Source organism: Lagopus muta, chromosome 27 (genome assembly GCF_023343835.1).
Source record: "Lagopus muta isolate bLagMut1 chromosome 27, bLagMut1 primary, whole genome shotgun sequence".
NCBI classification, from domain to species: domain Eukaryota; kingdom Metazoa; phylum Chordata; class Aves; order Galliformes; family Phasianidae; genus Lagopus; species Lagopus muta.
The window spans coordinates 2,747,073-2,765,268 of record NC_064459.1 but is presented as its reverse complement, the minus strand read 5'-3'; the positions used below and the strand labels follow the sequence as shown (position 1 = coordinate 2,765,268).

At 48.0% G+C, this 18,196-nt stretch overlaps 1 protein-coding gene across 3 annotated transcripts; it reads left to right on the top strand.

Annotated features, from left to right (window-relative positions):
* Nucleotides 1–306: 306 nt before the first annotated feature.
* On the top strand, nt 307–16,577 carry ARHGAP25 (Rho GTPase activating protein 25). 3 transcript variants are annotated; one of them, XM_048928230.1, is made up of 11 exons: nt 307–688; nt 4,390–4,583; nt 6,669–6,738; nt 7,110–7,229; nt 7,976–8,183; nt 9,701–9,833; nt 10,268–10,341; nt 10,865–10,986; nt 11,216–11,421; nt 12,050–12,633; nt 13,391–16,577. In XM_048928230.1, exons 1-11 carry the CDS (start codon nt 628–630, stop codon nt 13,599–13,601), a joined length of 1,983 nt encoding a protein of 660 aa, XP_048784187.1. In that variant the 5' UTR covers nt 307–627; the 3' UTR covers nt 13,602–16,577. The 3 variants fall into 3 exon arrangements, with proteins under 3 accessions (XP_048784187.1, XP_048784186.1, XP_048784188.1); XM_048928229.1 differs by having other exon boundaries at nt 6,651–6,738; nt 13,391–16,576; XM_048928231.1 differs by lacking the exon at nt 307–688 and having other exon boundaries at nt 4,469–4,583; nt 6,561–6,738; nt 13,391–16,575.
* The last annotated feature ends 1,619 nt before the right edge of the window (nt 16,578–18,196 follow it).

Sequence of the window (18,196 nt, the reverse complement as noted above, 5' to 3'; positions counted from 1 at the left end):
TAGAATCACAGCATGGTTGGGTTGGAAGGGACCTTACAGCCCACCCAGCCCCACCTCCTACCGCAGGCTGATTCCCCCCACCAGCTCAGCATGCTCAGGGCTCCGTCCGCAGCCTTGGGGCACCTCCAGGGAAATGACCCTCTTGTCACCTGGGGATGCAGTCAGACATTGAAGGACGCTATTCTGCAGCTGTGGTTGCTTTGCTGCCCAGCAGTGCATTTCCCAGAACCCTGTGCTGGGCTTTGCTGCTGTGCCGAGTTCAGCCACTTCCCCAAATTCAGCCAACTGCAGCCCTGGGCTCCTGGTGCGGGTTGGGGCCACAGCACTGCGTCCCCACACAAAGTGGAGCAAAAATTAAGGCAAAAGCAGTGCCTTGGCAAGAGGGGGAAGCAAGGCAAGAGCTTGGCGGGGCAGGAAAGGACTTTTATGGGGTTGCTTGCAGAGGAGGGAGGAGGAAGTAGGTTGGCAAAGCAGCCGTCAGCGGGCCCTCGCGCTGCGTTGGGGGATCAGACCCCAGGCAAAGGGGAGCCACGGGGCCATCCGAGCTCCACTTCAGCACTTCTCCTAAGCTGCCCCCTCTCCCCCCCGCCCCCCGGAGACCCAACGCCAAACCCTTTCTGATCCACAATGTCCCTCAAGCTGCCACGGAACTGGGATTTCCACCTGAAAATGGATGCTGCCAAAATAGGTACTGTGAGTGCTTCTTTCTGCCATTCTTCAGCCTTTTTGGGGTCTGCAGGGTGCTTGCATTCAAGCCCTGCAGCCATTGCAGCTGCAGCCCAAACCCAAAACCCTTCTGGGTGTCGGCATGGGGAGGTGGCCCTGGTGGCTGTGTTGGAGACAGCATATGGTTTGCAAATGATCGGCGAGAAATGCTTTGCAAGAATCTCTTTGCAAGAATTGCTTTGCAAAGCTGCACTGCTGTGTAGTGGGAACACAGCTGGGGTGGCCCTGTGGGGTTGGGGACAGAGGGACTGGCAGCATGGAGCTGCTGCCCACTGGAAATACAGGTTTTGAGCCATTTGCTCCTTTTGCTCAAAGCCCATTTGCTCGTTTTGCTGAGCAAGTCTTGCAGGAGGTGGAGCAGTGCAGGTGGAGGAAGCATCCTCGCTCTTTCTCAGGTTTCTTCTCCCACCTGACGTCACCAATTTCCTCTCACCAGAGGTGAAAAGCCCTGTGTGGCTTTGCTGAATGCTTTCCTGACTGCTCCCAGGCTTTGCACAGCTCCCATCCACCGTGGGATCCATTGCAGCATGAAAACCACTTTGAAATATCCTGAGTATATTTCCTCAGGAGGAAGAGCCCTCCATGTTGGGCTGTATGGCCAAAATATCACAGCATTTGGGTCAAACACCCAAGGAGAAGAGTTTAGATGTGAAGAAGGAGTTCATGAGTGTGTGCAGGCAGCAAAGCAAAGGTTCTTAATGGTGCCAAAACATGGCCAAGGTGAGCTTTGGTAGCTTCATTAACCAAGCAGTCTCTGCAGTTCTGAGTTCATCCTAGATTGCACATCAGCTTGCAAGCTCATCTTGGCTCTGTTTTCTTGTAAAGGCTGTTGGGACTTTTATCTGAAGCCTCTTTGGCTGAGGCTGCCAAGCATTGCTCTGCACATGGCCCTGGTCACCTAAAGCTGCACTGCAACACGAGGTGTGTGTGCAGGACCTTGAGAGCTCAGCTCCTTGCAGTGACTCTCATCATGCTTTGGGGTGCCTGCTCCTCTGTCTGCAGGGATGTGACTCACGAGTGGAAAATCATCTCAAATGAGTCACCATTGCCTTTGCTGGATTCTCCTGGCTCTGTGCACTTCCCTCTGCATGTCTCCAGTGGTGACCACAGCTTTGAGAGCCCTGGGACGGAGTGCTGAGTGCTGTGTGCTTCCCCATGCTGAGATGAACACACACAATTTATTTCCATGAAAGAGAAAGCTTTGTTTGCAATTCTCATTGTAAAACCTACTGTAGAATGTTTGCTTCTGCTGGGTTTCATTGCATGTCCCCAGCATTCCCTCCAATGGGAATGCTTGCACGAGATGAGGATTTGGAGCAGGGACCAATGGTGATGCGGCATCGCAGTGGCACCTGCTGCAATGCCCCCTGCAAATGGCACTTTGGCAGAGCTCCTCTCTGCGGTGCCCAGGGCTGGAGGAGGAGAGAGGCTGTTCTGGAGGAAACATTCAGCTTCGGAGGCGGTTACTGCAGGAAATGCTTTGGGGAGAGCAGTGTTTGCTCTCAGAAAACTCTTTCCTACCATGGATGAAGGGCTGCAAACGCTGAGCCACCTTGGGAATAACTTTACCTCAACCCCACGTGAGATCTTCAGTGCTGACCACAGGAGGTAGAAATATGGAAAAGTGGTCAGTGAGGGACCCACAGCCCCAGTATCTCTGGTTTTGTTTAAACAGAGGACTTTCTACTGGGCAAAAAATAGCAACACTGCTTGCAAAGCCAACCTCTCCTCAGCAGCTCCCATTGCACACCTCTGTGTGAACCCTGCAGCCAAAGACTGCTCATGCAGTGGGTACAAACAAGCCTGCAAAGCTCTTTTTTGTACTTAAGTCAGCCCAGAGCACAGGCAGAGCGAAAATACACCTGCATGCATCATGCTCACGTATGTAAGGGATCATGGCTGGGCCACACATGGTTGCATGTCTGGTGTTTAGGAAGAGCTGATGAGAAAGCAAAGGGAACGCAGTGTACTTCACTGTTCTGTCTGCATCAGGGAAGAAGGATGAAAATAGGAACAAATTGTATTTCCAGCAAGGTCTGGGCAATTTTAGCTCAGCAATTTAAGCAGTGTAGCAGCAGCAGCGAGGTCACTGCCTTGATGCAGAGCAGAGCACTGATGCTGTGGTGATGGGCCGAGAGATTGAAATCATCAAAAAAGGGTAATCAAAAGTTCCCTTCTTCATAAAAGAGATGATTTTTCCTTGCAAGCTACATGTCAATGCAGTACCTGAGCTGGGGAAGATCAATAGAGCTGACGGATGGAGACAGCTCAATTGGGATAACAGCATCACCCTGAACACCACTGCATCCCAAATTCCTGTCAGCTCAGCCGTGAGCATGGACCCAAAACTCATTGCCCAGGAGAGGGTGGCAAATCCCTTTCAAAGGTCCCTGCTCACAGTGTCCCACGTCAGCACCCAATGAGATACGAGCAGCACCTTCACCAAGCATTGGATGCTGATGTTTGGATTCACCATGCTTCTTTGGAAATGGATTTGCAATACTGTGGTGAGCTTGGAGTGCCCCATCCATGCTGAGCTCTGGAGGATGACGGCAGAACTCAGTGGAGCTTCTTGCTCCAGGGGATTTTGGAAGGGGAAGTAGGGCACAATCCTGATCTGCATCATCCCTGATAGATTTGCTAACCACACAGTGATAAATGCAAAATATTTTGCACCTTCATGCTCCTCACGGGTGCCTATGTAGGTGCAATCCCAAATACCACCAGGCTGCAACGGCTAAGTGTTAATTTTCCATTTTTTAAAGCTTATCTTTTGCACAAGGCCAAGGAATCCCCCAACACTGGCAGCTCTTGCTTTTGCAGCTCTGCTGACCAACTCAAGGGGAAAAGCATACACTTGGGTTCAGAGCACTGGGTCAGCCACAGCTTCCCTTTATCACCATCACCATTAGCTTTAGCAGGGGAGATGTCAGAAGTCACCATGTGCAGAGCAGAGAAATTGAATTCCCCTGCAGTCACACACTTGGTTCTATCCTAAATGCTCCCCCCACATGGCTGGGTGGGCACTGGGGTCCTACAGTGCAGAGTAAAACCCTGCCAGAAATGATTCTTCCTGAGGCATTTGCTAGCAAAAATAAGAAGCTTTTATAGAGGGGCCATGTGCTGATCCATGGCACAAGATGCATGGGAAACATCCATGCAATAGGAGATGGGGGCACCGCAGTAGGAGATGGGACAGCAGCAAATCTCCCCTTCCTCCCTTGGAAATTTCCGGTCTCACTGCAGGAGATCATCCCCTTTAGCAACATCACACAAAAGGCAAAACTTCATTTTCCAGGCAGTTTTGTTGCTGGTTTGTATTTTTTTGGGCCAGGCTGGATCACTCTGATCTCACAGCTGCAGCCTGTTTGGGGTGGGGATAAGAAAACACACACTCCCATTAGGGAGAAAGAAAAAAAAAAAAGAGAGAAAAAAAGAAAAAGCTTATGATTTTCTTCTCGCTTGCAAGACAATGACTCCCACGCAGGAAAAAGGAAGCACAGGCTGATAGATACTGCAGCCACTTCCTTTACAATTAGCCAGCCAGTTTGCAGGGTGCAAGCAGAGGGGCTGAGAGCTCCCGCTGCTTGAATTGGGCTGGTACCTCCATCCCCTCCATCCCCTCCATCCCCTCATCCCCCAATCCTGTCCCCATCCCCACAGCCCGCTCCAGGAGTGTGATGAGCGGTGAGGCTATGACCCCCCAGCCTGGCCCCCCCAGCGCCATGGAGCGGCCACTGAAGCTGGGTTGGCTGAAGAAGCAACGCTCCATTGTCAAGAACTGGCAGCAGCGGTACTTCGTGCTGCGGGGCCAACAGCTCTACTACTACAAGGATGAGGATGACACCAAGCCGCAGGTAGGCTGGGGACTTGCTTTGCTCTTTGGGGATGGGGCTGGAGTTTGGTTTTAAAGAGGGTTTGTTGCCTTGGGGTGGTAACAATGATGGGATATCCTCATAAGGATCTTCGTCCATGTGCTGAAATTTGTATGGTGCCCACAGGCATCGCCTGTCCTCCAGGACAACAGACGTAGGCCAGGGAGACGTGGCAGCGCTGTGTTTGGGATGAGCACACAGGGCACGTGAGATTGGACCCATCTCATGGGATGCTTGTAGGAGAAAGCAAGAAATCTTTTGGTCTTGAGACAGCCGTGACAGACCTCGTGGCTGGGGTGGGAGATGGAGTGAGGGGCTCCTCTGAGGAGAGAGATAAGGAAAGGAAATCTTTCTCCAGCCCTTTAGTTCACATCCTATCCTGGCAGGGGGTTGGGCCACGTGGATGGGGTTTGTTCCTTGGCCCTCTTCCACCCTGCACAGCTGCAGGAAACCTGTCCACTGCCTGCTCCTTTCAGAGCTAGAAAGTTGCTGTGTTTGGATGGTTTTTGGATCTCCAAGAGGTCACAGCATGCACATCACCCTGTGCACAATGCCTGCGATCCCTACTGCGGCACAATTTAGGTGTTTGTACCCAATGTCCCCAGCCTTGCCAGCCACACCAGTGTTTGGGTCTCTTTTGGGGCTGCGATGAACCCTCTGTGGCACCCACCCAAACCATTGCTCAGGGGATGTGTTGGAATACAATTGCTGGGAGGAAATCAGCTTGTTTTCCCTATGTTTGTGGATAATTTCAACCGTGTTCTCCACACTGTGAGAATTTTCACCACCATCTTTTGCTTGCTCTGGGGGAAAGAGCTTCCTTTTTGCCAGAAAAGATGTTCAGTGTGCAAACTGGCGCCAGCAGCAAAAACAATTCCAAGCTAACACAATTCCAAAGGGGAAAATGATCAGCGGAGCCTGGGGTGAAACAAGGGGCAGAGGTGACGGGACAGATACCCTGTTTATGGCTTTTTCCCCTCTCAGAGGTGTTTGGGAGGAGCTGTTTCCCCAGCTCTAACTAGAAATGTAGAAACTGAAAGTGCTGTATCAAAGCTGATTGCTGCTTTCAGCAGCCCTCCCCATCAGCACACCTCGCTTCAAACTGTTCCCACCAACATTCAGCTTAATGCCACCACGTTTGGGGCTCTTGGAGAGCTGATGGTTGAATCCTCACTGCCCATAGGAACCCAACAGCTTTCAGAAGCCTGAAATTAGGGAGAAACATCACTATTTCTGTCCCGGTAGGCTGCCAATGCTGATTCATACACCCACTCCATCCCACGCGCCTTGTCTGCTCCCCACCCATCCCCTCCCACAGTGACCAAGCTGTTGGCTCTGTTCATTTGTGAAAGGAAGAACCAAAGGAAACAGCTGCTTGCTGCTTTGCTTTTCTTTTTTTTCCTTTCTTTTTCTCAATTTTCTTCTTTTTTCTCTGCCCCTCTCCTGCAAACTTTTTCTGTTTTGTTTTTAAGTGGCACTGAGTTACATGAAGAAATTTCCTGTTCCAGTGCAGCAAAAAGAGGCTCTCTATGCACTGTCAACTGTCACGTCCCTTCTCCTTTGCACTTTCTTCCTCTATCCCCAACAGGGGTTAAAAAAACATGAGAAAGGAGGAAAACATGAGAGGGGAGGGAAAAACAAAAGAGGAAATCAAACAGTGTTCTCATTCTGAAAATAACTTCAACAGAAAAACTGGCACTTACAGAGTTATTGCTTGAAGTCATTTTTAGGAAATACACAGATATGTATTTATATATATATATATATATGCATCCTTTATGAAGTTATTTTGAGGATATATATATGTATATATAAAGGAGTTGCCATCCCAGGAGATGTTCAGGGAAAGAGTAGATGCGGCACTTGGGGACGTGGTTTAGTGGGCATGGTGGGGGTTTGTTGGGGTTGGACTGGATGATCTGCAATCTGTCTCAATTTCTGCAATCTGTCTCAAACAAGGGAGTCTGATGCCCAGGACTGACACTACCTCGTGTCACCTCTCAGAGGTGGGACGTGGGGATTGGCAGCTCCTGCTCTGCTTGGTCCTAGGGCTGCCTGTCTCTCCAGGGAAGCACCATCAAGGAGGTGGCTAGCAACCCAGAGGAAGGAGGGAAATTTATCTTTGAAATTATCCCAGGTGAGAATGCTTCCTTCTGTTTCATTGCATGCTTGTTGGGATGGACTGATGGCCCCAAACCATTTGGGCAGGTCATTGTGCCTGCCCTTTTCCTCCCATTTCTTTCCAACACCTCCCCCAGCACTGCATAAAAAACCAATGTCTTCCTTTCAACGTCCATGTGCTGGAACATCCCATGTTGTCACATTAAGCACTTTCTGTTCCCTTCTTAAAACTTCAGTGAGGCTGAAACATTAGAGAGCTGCTTCCTTTCTCAGCCAAGCAGATGTTATTAGGAGAACCAGGAGCCAAAAATATTCAGCAAAGAAAAGAAGAATTTGCCATTCCTACCCCAACCTTCACTATACATGGTCTATAAATGCTTTTTGCAGGGCTCTCTGGAGACCAGAGCCGGGCTGGGCAGGATACCTGTGTGCTCATGGCCAGCTCCCAGTCCGACATGGAGGAATGGGTTAAATCCATCCGACGGGTGCTGGGTTCAACCTCAGGAGGTAACAGGCAGTGGGATCAGCCCTTGGAGGGGTGGTTTCATAGCATCTCACACTCCATGCTGCTGCTGAGCAAGGGTTTCAAAGCTGGGCTCCTAATTCCAAGAAAATGGGACATGCAATGCTTTAGAGACCTTCCTTGAGGTTGGACCTCATGGTGTTGGTCTGCTGCAGAGTTAAGCAAATGGCCATCAGATTTCCCTGCTGCTTTCAACCTCTTTTGGGAGCCTCTTCATTGCCCCGTTGACTCCAGAAATTGTCATTCTTGAGAACAATTCCAATTCCTTCCTACTGAAGGATCCTATTCCTAGTTCCCCTTCCCACTCAATCCATTCTATGGTTCAGTGACATTCAATGAATCATTGATAAGGCACTGAAAAAAAGTCTCACCTTCTCCCTGCCACTGGCACAGGCTGCCCAGGGAGGTGATCAGGAGCTGTGGAGATGTGGCACGTGGGGACATGGTCAATAATGGGGATGGGTTGGGGTTGGACTTGGAGACCCTTGTGGTCTTTGCGACCTTAATGATTCCATAATTATACAATTTAATCATTTTGGGAATATAATTGTTTGGAGGATGTCCCATTTTGCTATTATTTCTCTGGGAGCAGTTCCCTTCGCACCTCAGCTTGCACAGCTTTTGGGAGCTCTCACTTTTAGGAAGAAGTGCTGCTGTCCCCTTTGCACACAGCGCTGAGCACCTCAAGCAAAGCTGTTGGGCTCCTCTAACCCCAGTGTCTTCTTCCTAGCGGTGTTTGGCCAACGCTTGGCAGAGACCATGGCCTACGAGCAGAAGTTTGGGCAGCACCAGGTGCCCATCCTGGTGCAGAAATGTGCCGAGTTCATCTGGGAGCACGGGGTGAATGAAGAGGGTATCTTCCGCCTCCCCGGCCAAGACAACCTGGTGAAGCAGCTCAGGGATGCCTTTGATGCTGGGGAAAGGCCATCATTTGACAGGTAATGTTGATTCCCTCTTTTCCGCTCAGCTTGCGCACCAAAATCTGGGGAAAAGTGGCCTCTCCCCCCTGCAGGATCTCAGCAGTGCACTGATGGAGACCTGGGGCCAGCAGAAGGGTTCAGCACACAGAGAGGGGCTCAGCAGAAACCCTTCGAAAGGGTTATTATGAGAGATGGATCTGTGGGAGGAGTTTAGGGACACCAGAGATCCACACAATGAGTGTTGTTCCAGACAGCAAAGAAGGCAAAGGGAAGAGCCTACAAAGCACATCAGCTAAGGACAGAGGTTTGGGGAAAGAAGAGCAAGAAGAGAGGTGCAAATATGTTCAGAGAATACCCTAAACCTCACAGAAGTAATTTCTTACCCTGACAGCCCATTGGCTGCTTTTCCCACAGAGAAATAAGAGAGGGATTTTGGCTGCTCAAAAGCTGCCTCCTCCCAAATCCCTTCCTCTGCCGGGCTGAGAAGGAAAAGCAAATCCCCTAAAGCCAAGAGAGCCCCCTGGTGCTGCCTATAACCCCCAGGGAGTCTCTGGGGAGAGACGTTTGCTGCTTTCGAAGCATAACAATCCCAGCCCTTCATTTTGCAGCTGAATATTTCTTGCCTTCTGTGTCCCCAACACACTGTGTCCTGTTACAACCTGTAGGGGGGTCATAGGAAGGTGAAACTTTTATTTTTTTGCATAATAGTGTTTTGCAGCAAGGGAAGCTGGCACTGCTCCTTGTACCCTGCCATGTTAACCCTACAGGGCTCAGATGAGCATCACTGCAGCACCTCCTGTGCACTTCACATAAAATATATCTTCAGCAAGGCCAGTAAAGGGGTTTCCAGAAAGGTGAATACTGCAAGGTGCTGGGTTTGCAGCCAGTTTGGGTTTGCACTGGCACACACAAAGCACAGCATGACTGAGGGGGGAGCCTTGGAAAACTGTTGGTAAAGCCTGGGCATCCAGGATGTCTATTGGTAGGCCCTACAAAAATATGGCTCTGAAAAAATTCCTCTGTGATTCTGTGGGTTCGTTAAAAAACCCCAACCAATCCTAAAAATAAATGACCTGGGAGATTTTTGCTAGAGGTTTATAAGAGTTTAAGCAACTTCAAGGTAGGTCAAATGAGACTTACTGTCTTGACAGTATCCTTTTGACATAATGTAAACTACATGGTATGCAAAGCTGCAAACATCTGGCCCGGCAAAACATCTTCAGTAATTGCTGTTAATCGTCCAAACCCCAGGCAATGCAGAGTGGGGAGCTCCTGCCAAACGTGTGAATGCCTGCAGACTGGGTTTGCATGCAAAATTCAGCACAGGCTGGGGACGTGCAGCAGGGAAAATCTTCACCAAGCAGATTATTTGGCCAAGTGGGGCCATTCCCTGACTTGGGGTGCCCTGTGAGCTGCTACTGGCTTTTTGTTGTTCCCTGTTTATAGTTCTGCAGCTCATGCATCTATACACAAAGCATGGAGCAGGGCAGGGATTGCTCGCCGGCTGGGTTTGGGTCTCACCTGTGGCTTTGCAGGGACACGGATGTGCACACTGTGGCCTCTCTGTTCAAGCTGTACCTACGGGAGCTTCCTGAGCCAGTTGTGCCATGGATACAGTATGAAGATTTCCTGCTCTGTGGCCAGATGCTGGACGTGGACCAGAAAAAGGTACAGAAGTGCATTCGTTTCTCTCCTTCTGGACTTAAAATCAAAGCTTAGGTTTCCATAGCAGATCTAAGGCATGACAGCAGCTTCTGCAGCTGCTGTCCTGTGGTGGAAGGCTCCAGGTAGCAGCAAGGATGGGAGCAGGGGTGTGGGTGGGAGTCAGATGAGTGAGATGCAATGAGAGCTGCCCTGTCCTAATGCTGTGTTTGGGTGGAAAAGCAAGAAGGTACTCGTGGGCACTGCTCCTATGCACATGAAAATGAGACAGAGAGCATCCCCAGTCTGTGCTGGGTCTCCCTAAGAAATGGCATGGCCACAGTTGCAAGCAAATGCCAGGAGGTGACACCACACAGGGATGGCTGAAGCAACACAGAGCCTCTCTTCAACCCATGTACACCCGTGCATCTTCACAAAGCTGTTCCTTAACTTGCATTTAGGGGCATCAGGACCTCCTGAAGCAGCTGTCTCTTCTTCCCAAAGACAACTACAACCTCCTCAGCTACATCTGCAGGTCAGTCCTTTGCATCAGATACAAACAGCTCCAGTTAGATGGTGAGGAGGAATATCACCCTAAAGACTGAGGCTGACTCCCCATCAGCCACTAGATCCTCACTTTTAAGAGAGTTTCCACCATTGGGCTGAACATCTCAAAGATATCTGAATGTGAATGCATACGAACTCACTTATGAACTCCTGAGAATATAAACCAGCATAGCTTTTTTTAACACAAAGCTTTGCATAATGAAGCAGCCAGCTTTCACTCTGAGTGATGTGTGATTTTTCTCTGGTTGTTAAATACTGGATGGATTTTCCCCCTTTTTTCTGTTTTTTGGGGTGTGTGTTGGCCATCACATGGTTGTTTTCTTACTGCCACCAACAAGACCCAGCTCCAGCATACATTTGTAAGGCACTTACATTCTTCTATGCTTGGGAATTAGAGGATGAGAACAGAGTAATTGGATATCTAAGGTATCTAAGGCTTTTGTACAGTCTTCTTTCTCTGATTGGAAATGCTTGCCCTTGGGTTCTGATAGGTTTCTATATGAAGTACAGCTGAACTCCGGCGTCAACAAGATGAGTGTGGATAACCTGGCAACAGTGATTGGAGTGAACCTCATCAGACCCAAGATAGAGGATCCTGCAACTATTATGAGAGGTGAAAGTGACTCCTGGAATAACTGATGTCTATTTGGTATAATGAAGTACAGATTTGCACCCACAAACTTGAAAATTAAAAACCTGAAATTAAATATTTTCTAACCTAAGGAATTGTGTATTCCCTCCAAGGATTTCATGCAATTCAGGAATTTGGTGAATTTTGCTTAGAGAGGTGTGAAATACTTAGAAAAACAAATGAAACTCAGAGAGTCTCTGATTTCTTCCAGGCACGCTGCCAATCCAGAAAGTGATGACCGTGATGATCAGCAACCATGCAGACCTCTTTCCCCCATCCAAGGACGTGCCGCCCTCCCCAACAACCCAACAGAACGACAAGAAAGCCCCCATCCTGCGCAGCTCCGTGGGCTGGGACTCTGCAGAGGACTCTACATTGCCCAGGGCAGAGAGCTCAGTCCAAAGGCAAATGGCAAGGGTAGGTCCTTGGGGAATAAAACAGGAGCCCAATAAATGGCTGGTTAATGACTGTGGGATCAAATGGGTCAGCAAGCCATATGAGGGCTTGCTATTTATAGGATAAAGAACCGTAACTGTCATCCCTGGAAACAGACCTGGAAAACAAGCTCTTTCCTCTGGAAAACTTACTGTTCTTGGAAAAATGGTTCTTTTACCTAAAGTTTTTTTAGTTAAAAGGCAGAAGAGATGAAGCTTTTTCCGTTTGTGTTGGTGATGTGAAAACATTGAGGGGTAAAGTCTTTTGTCAGAAGGAAATAACCTCAGCAGAGAACTCTTCTTAATGGAAAACGCAATGTAATCCAAAATGGAGTCACAGAGTGCCTTGGGTTGGGAGAGACCTCAAAGCCCACCCAGTTTCAACCCCTGCCAGTTTCAACTGGTTGCCCCCAAGCAGATCAGGTTGCCCATCCACAGCTTCTCTGGGAGCAGTGCCAGGGCCTTACCAGCTGATAAATACCAATTCTTATGGACAAGCTGTGGCCATTCCTGCTGTGTGAGTCAACGTGCCCTTTGTCAATATTGAGGTCTCTGCAGTCACTGCCCACAAACAAAATGAGAGATCCTAATGCTTCCACTCTGTTTTGCAGAAAGACAACCCAAGTGCCAGCTGTGCTCCTGGGCTGGCTGTGAGCTCACGTGCACCCAGCGAAGATACTGGCGTGCAACCATCCAAAGATACACTGGGAATGTGGAAAATGCAAGCAAGGAAAAGGACTCAGACTTTACCTAACAGAAAATCCTTCCTGACTGCTGCATCTCCAGGGGAGAAAGGCAGCAATGACAGGAACGACGTATTTAACAATGACTTTTGGAAAGGCTCCACACAGAGCAACCCACGTTCTGTGCTCACTGAAGGACATAAGAGAACGTTATCTCATGATCTTTTCAAACTGCTTGACCTTCACCGGGCTTCAACTTGTGACAACGTGCCCACCTCCCATGTGGAAAGCAGCAGCTCCAGCCCCAGTCCTGCCAGCAGCTGCTCTGATAAGGAATTCCAGCCCTGCCTCAGCCCCTGCCATCAGCCCCAGGAGCCAACCAGCCCTGCCAGCAGCCCTTCCGAGGTGTTCCAGCCTGCTCCAGAGAGCAAGGAGTCCCTGCAAAACATGGTCCTGAAGCTGCAGAGAGAAATGGATGCGCAAAAAGAGACTTACGAGGAGCAGATTAAAAGGTAACGTGCTGCCATGCGCTGCTCCAAGGGTTGGTAACATCTTTATTGCAGCAGCAGAACTGCATAGGATTATTTACCAGCAATACCCTACAGCATGTAACTGCAATGACTAAGGAAAAAATACAGCATTATAGTACATTATCTCAAATTCAATTCTGTGTGCTGTGCTCTCATGACTTAGTAGTGTGTTACTGCATTGTTGACATTCTGTAGTTCTTATTACATCACTGTATGCTACTGTAATATTTTTGCAATAATTACATAGTCGTATTTATCATTATTATACTATTATAGAATCATAGAACTGTTTGAGTTGGAAGGGACCCTAAAAGGTCATCTCCTCCAAACCCCTGCAATGAACAGGGACACCCAGAGCTCGATCAGTTGCTCAGAGCATGTCCAGCCTGACTTTGGGTGTCTCCATGGATCAGCGTGCACCATATCTCTGGCAACCTGTGCTAGTGCCTCATTGCCCTTATTGCACTATCCAGAATTCAGTAGCAGTATTATTACTGCATCCAATGGTTGTAGCCATCACTGTAACTACAGCTTCACATACTGTTATCATATCATTATATACCACAGATGTTGATTTCTTGCACTGTGATGCATGCAATGATGATCAGGGGATCAGGACAGCACCTCCTCTAGCTTGCTTTACTGCTTAACAACAGAGAGGTCAGAGTTCTGGAGAGTCAAACTCTCACTTCTCATCCCTCTTCTGCTCCAAACCTTTGTGTTCTGTTTCTGTCTGCAGCCTTGAGAAGGAAAACTACGACGTTTGGGCCAAAGTGGTGAGGCTGAACCAGGATATTGAAAGGGAGAAGAAGAAGTCTGAGGAGCTGGAGCTGAAGCTGAAGAACATGGAGCGCTTGCAGGAGGACTTGGAGAAGAAAAACAAGATGCTTGAGGAGGAGATAAAAACCATTGCTAAATCCAGGAGCAAAAGTGATGCCAAAACCAACTAGGAGATGACATCCAGCTGTGCACAAACATAAAATGCAGCTGCACGAATCCAAAGGAATTGCCAAGCAGGACCTGAGTCAGGGACTTGTGTGTCCAGTGCCCTGCGACTGGCTGTGGGCTTGTGTGGAGGAAGGAGCCTGGAACTTAGAGGCTGGTTTATGCTCTGAAACAGGAAATTTCCAAAATACTGTTTAGCTTTTTCTTGTGTGTTTTTTCAAGTCCTCTTTCAGCTGCTCAAGTTACCTGTAGAACAGGCCGATACCTCGTGCTGCTCAATCAGAACATCTTGCACACAAAAAACCCAAAGCAACGAGAGTCCTTCCTGCCAGCCAGCTGGCTCTGTATTGGAGACACCAGCAGTGCTTCTAAGTGGAACAGAACATCCCTAAATCCTGGAGCTGGGAAGATGGAAAACCCCCAAAGTCTTGGGTGGCACAGCCCATCTCACAGCATGCCTGGAAGCTGGGCTGCAAATGCTGTCAGCGACACAACCGAGACATTTGCATCAACATATGCACTTGGTTATTGCTCTTATAGAGCAAGAGAAGCCCAGACAGCTTGTTGTGTCCATCAGGAAACCTCGTGCCCCATCCCTTGTTGTGCTGTGCAAGACATTGATAACAAGGCTCCAGCTGTGAAATCACAAAAAACACAACTTCTTCAGTTAAATTGCTCTTCACGCATTTAAACTTGCTGATTCTTACAGCCATATGTATATAAACACAGCATGGTCGCTGTTGAGGCTTTGGAGTTTCACACACCCATACTTGGAGCTCTCTATCTTTCATTATTTCATCAGGATTCTCTTGGCCCCTTGGTGGAAACCTGGGTTTGCAACCCAGTGATGATGCTGGGTCTCTGCCCATCACTTGCTGCAATTGGTGTGAGGACTAATCAACATGGCTAATTGTAAACGTGTTGCTTTGGCTGCTTGCTTTTGCACTGCCTGCCAATGAGTCTCCACGTTGCTGCTGAAGGTTTTGGTGTAGGAAAAATAGAACAAGACCCTGAAACCTCATTGATATTCAGAAGGGTGACCCACAACACAGCCTTGGCTCAGCCAGGGTACAGAAAGGGGATCAGCAGGAGTTATCAACAAAGACTTGTAGGACTAAATGCACTCTTTTGTGCCAACCACAATGGAGTTAATGCAAATGGATTGCTGTTTCTGAGGACTTGAAGTGAAAGTTCAGCTCCAGACAGGCTGCAGAACTGCTTGGCAGAGATCTGCAAAGAAAAGAGGACTGAAGAGAGAAAGAGATGCAAAAGAGACTGTGAAAAGAGAAAGATGGGAGTGGGAAAGTGTTTGTAGAGAATAAAAACCATTATTGGGTACTTAGCACTTGCTGTGGGGGAGTTCTGTAGCACTGAAGCTGACAACTCCTCAGGCTGAAGCTCAGACATAGTGCATGTATTGAATCTGTCCTTGCTCAGCCATGGTTGAAAAATCCAGGTGAAGGAAATGTGTGTAAGAGTCGAGCTGCAGTTAGGAGCCTGACCCATAAACAGAACATTCCCATGAACTCAGACCTCAGAACTCAGACTGGTGGAGTGGGTTGATGGTCGGACCAGGTGATCTTAGATGTCTTTTCCAACATTCCTGGTTCTGTGATCTAGTCGTGAGGCCTGGGAATCATTTGGGGAGATGTTTCTCCATCAGGTCCAGGAGAAACATTGTGAGCATTGGGCTGGAAATGCCACACGCTCTTTTCTGTGCAGATCAAAAGTGTGAAGAGGCAAATAATTCCTCCACGGCCCACAGCAAAGCATGATGACGTAGGAAGGCTTGGCTGCAGCTCAGAATGCTGTGATTAGGACAAGTGCACGTTAATTTAGTATAAACTGTGCATTCCCCCATTTCCGTTGCAGATAGGCAAAATAACCTCTATCAAACCACAGCTGTTTCTGAGGAGCAGAGTAACTTCTTTGAAGATATTCTGCCCATTAAAATGTGGAGTGTTTATAGTGGTCATATTTAAAAGATAGACTTTCCAATGGAGGTCAGGTGGCCTGGAAATTCCTAAGTGCATGGGGGGAGCAAGCAGCTTCTGAGAGCAGCATGGGCATCATGTGAGCTGATGGGTTCTGTGGGATAAAAAAAAGTGTTTTGGTTGGTTTTTTTTTGTTTTTTTTTTCGGAGAGAGAGATAGCAATGGGTTTAGAGAAGCATGGGTCTGCCTATGACTGACATATAGAAACAGCCCCATGGGTACATCTCTCCACTCAAAGACTGAATGTTGGCCGTGCCCAAGTCCTGCTCTGGATGTAATGCACTTCCAGATCTTCTGCTGTAGACAGCAGGACATGAGGTTCTCTAAAAACTGAATGATGTATGATCTATGCTTCAGAGCTGCTACTGTCACATAAAAATACATTATTTTTGTTTACAAGAGAATAAATAATAATCCCTGTACGCAGATCAGTCTTGTCCTGGGCATCATAGAGTTAGAAAGTTGCATCACCAAAAAGGCTTTTTCAGGCCCTTAGCCATCACACTGCACAGCCACAGGGGATAAAAGCATCCCCTACAAGACAATGGGAAAGCTTGTGAGATTGCCTAAAAATCACCCATGGGATTATTCTTTCTCTGTAAGAAAGAAACTTCCAAATTAAAGCAACTAAACCCACAGATCTGAATGCACCTCAATCTACTAAATCATATAATTATAAGGGTTGGAAAAGACCTCTAAGATCTCAAGTCCAACCCAACCCATCCCCACCATGCCCACTAACCATGTCCCCAAGTGTCACATCTCCACCACCTCGCTGGGCAATAAGTGTCAATGCATCACCACTCTAAGATTTTTTCCCTATATTGTGCATTATGGAGCAGAGATGTGACTTCTTATATGACATATTTTAGCCCTGCTCTCATTGTCTAGCATTCTTTGCACTGTAGCAAAAATCAGTTTTGCTTTTCTTTGGGATTTATTGCATTCATTTAGTAATTCACTTTGTTGTATCCTGGCATTTAGTAGACGTGAGAGGCAAGAAAGTAAAATTATCCTTCCCACACTCTTCCTGCTGGATCCCAAGCCAGTCACGCTTATGCTGACTTGTCCCCTCATATTTTATCAAAATCACATTTTTGGCATGATAGTAACTTTCCTTTTTTGGCTTGGCTACTGCAGAAAATAGCAAGTTGCAGTGGGAGGTGAGGTAGACGTGTGGGAAATGTGTCCAGCCATTCTTTAGGATGGCTTCTGCAAAGGAAAGGAAAGCAGTGAGAACATGTTGTTCTCTCCAGGAATGAGAGAGCATTGTATGTCCTTCCTGCACATACTTGATACCTCCAAAGCAAGTTGATTTTAAGAAGAAGCCAGCTCTTAATTTCAGCCAAATACACAGCCTGAGTGATGCGAAGTTGGGTGCAGTTTTCCTGACTGTTAGGCTCAACCTTCAGCACACAGCAAATCCACCAAGATGAAAACCCCAATAAGCAGAGAGCTCAGCAAGGAGGCAGCATCTTATTTACCCCCTGTGTGAGGAGGCTTCCAAAAAAGCCATTTTTCATGCATAGCCCTGCCCAAAAGGGTGCCTAGGTGCCATCAACACCTTCTGAAAATCTGCTTTATCGCATATAAAAACACAACATGATATTTCAGCCCTCTTCACACCACACACTGTTAACAGGGACTGGGAACAGAGAAATGTTCCTTTAATGTTGTCAGCTGGCCGTGATGCTGTTTGCCACGTCCAGGGAGATATTTCCAAATGAGAGCATTTTGGAAGCAGCCAGAGAGGTGAGGACAGGCTTTGACCTCTTGTTAAAGAAGTTGAGATTGGTTTGGCATCTGCTTCCCAAGCATGTGAGACGACAATTTTTTGCTCTCTTTCCACAGAAGTGTTGCCTTGTTTCCTTCCTCAGCTTCCTCAGTGACAAGGACCAAGCACCCCAAGGACAGTTAGAATCATAGGAAAAGTAGAATCACAGAATGACTTGGGTTGGAAGGGACCTCGAAGATCCTCCAGTTCCAACCTCACTGCCATGGGCTGGGTTGCCAACCACCAAATCAGGTACCTGATCAGGTTGCCCCATCCAGCCTGGCCTTGAGCACCTTCGGGGATGGGTATCCATATCCCTTGAGCTGTTCCCAACACAACAGCTTCAGACAATACCTGTGAGCAAAATGTCAACTGTCCATGGAAACTGTGGTGCTTCCAGACACATACGTGGAGTGGGAGAATCCTTATTTCTCACTGACTTGTTCCTGTCCACTGTGAACAAGTCTGAAATGTGGATAAATAGCATTTACAGGCTGCACGGTATACAGGCTTACAAACTCACTGTTGCCATGGGACTGGATCTTTCCCCTAGCTGGCAGTGGGAGGAAGTTGGCTTAGGGTCAAGCATGGCACAAGAAGTTACAAAAAAGCTCCAGGAGATTAAATTGCTGTCATCCACTCTGACCTGCTTCAGCTCACTCAAATATAAAGCTTTGCTAATAATGGCAAGCGGAATTGCTTTTAGGAATAAATCATAGAAAAACCTCCGTTCCATTATATCAGGATACTCAGAAATCCTATTCAGGAACCCCAACCAAGGCAAAGCCCCCCCAGCATCCCATCAAAACATGGAGCCATGGGCATCTACACT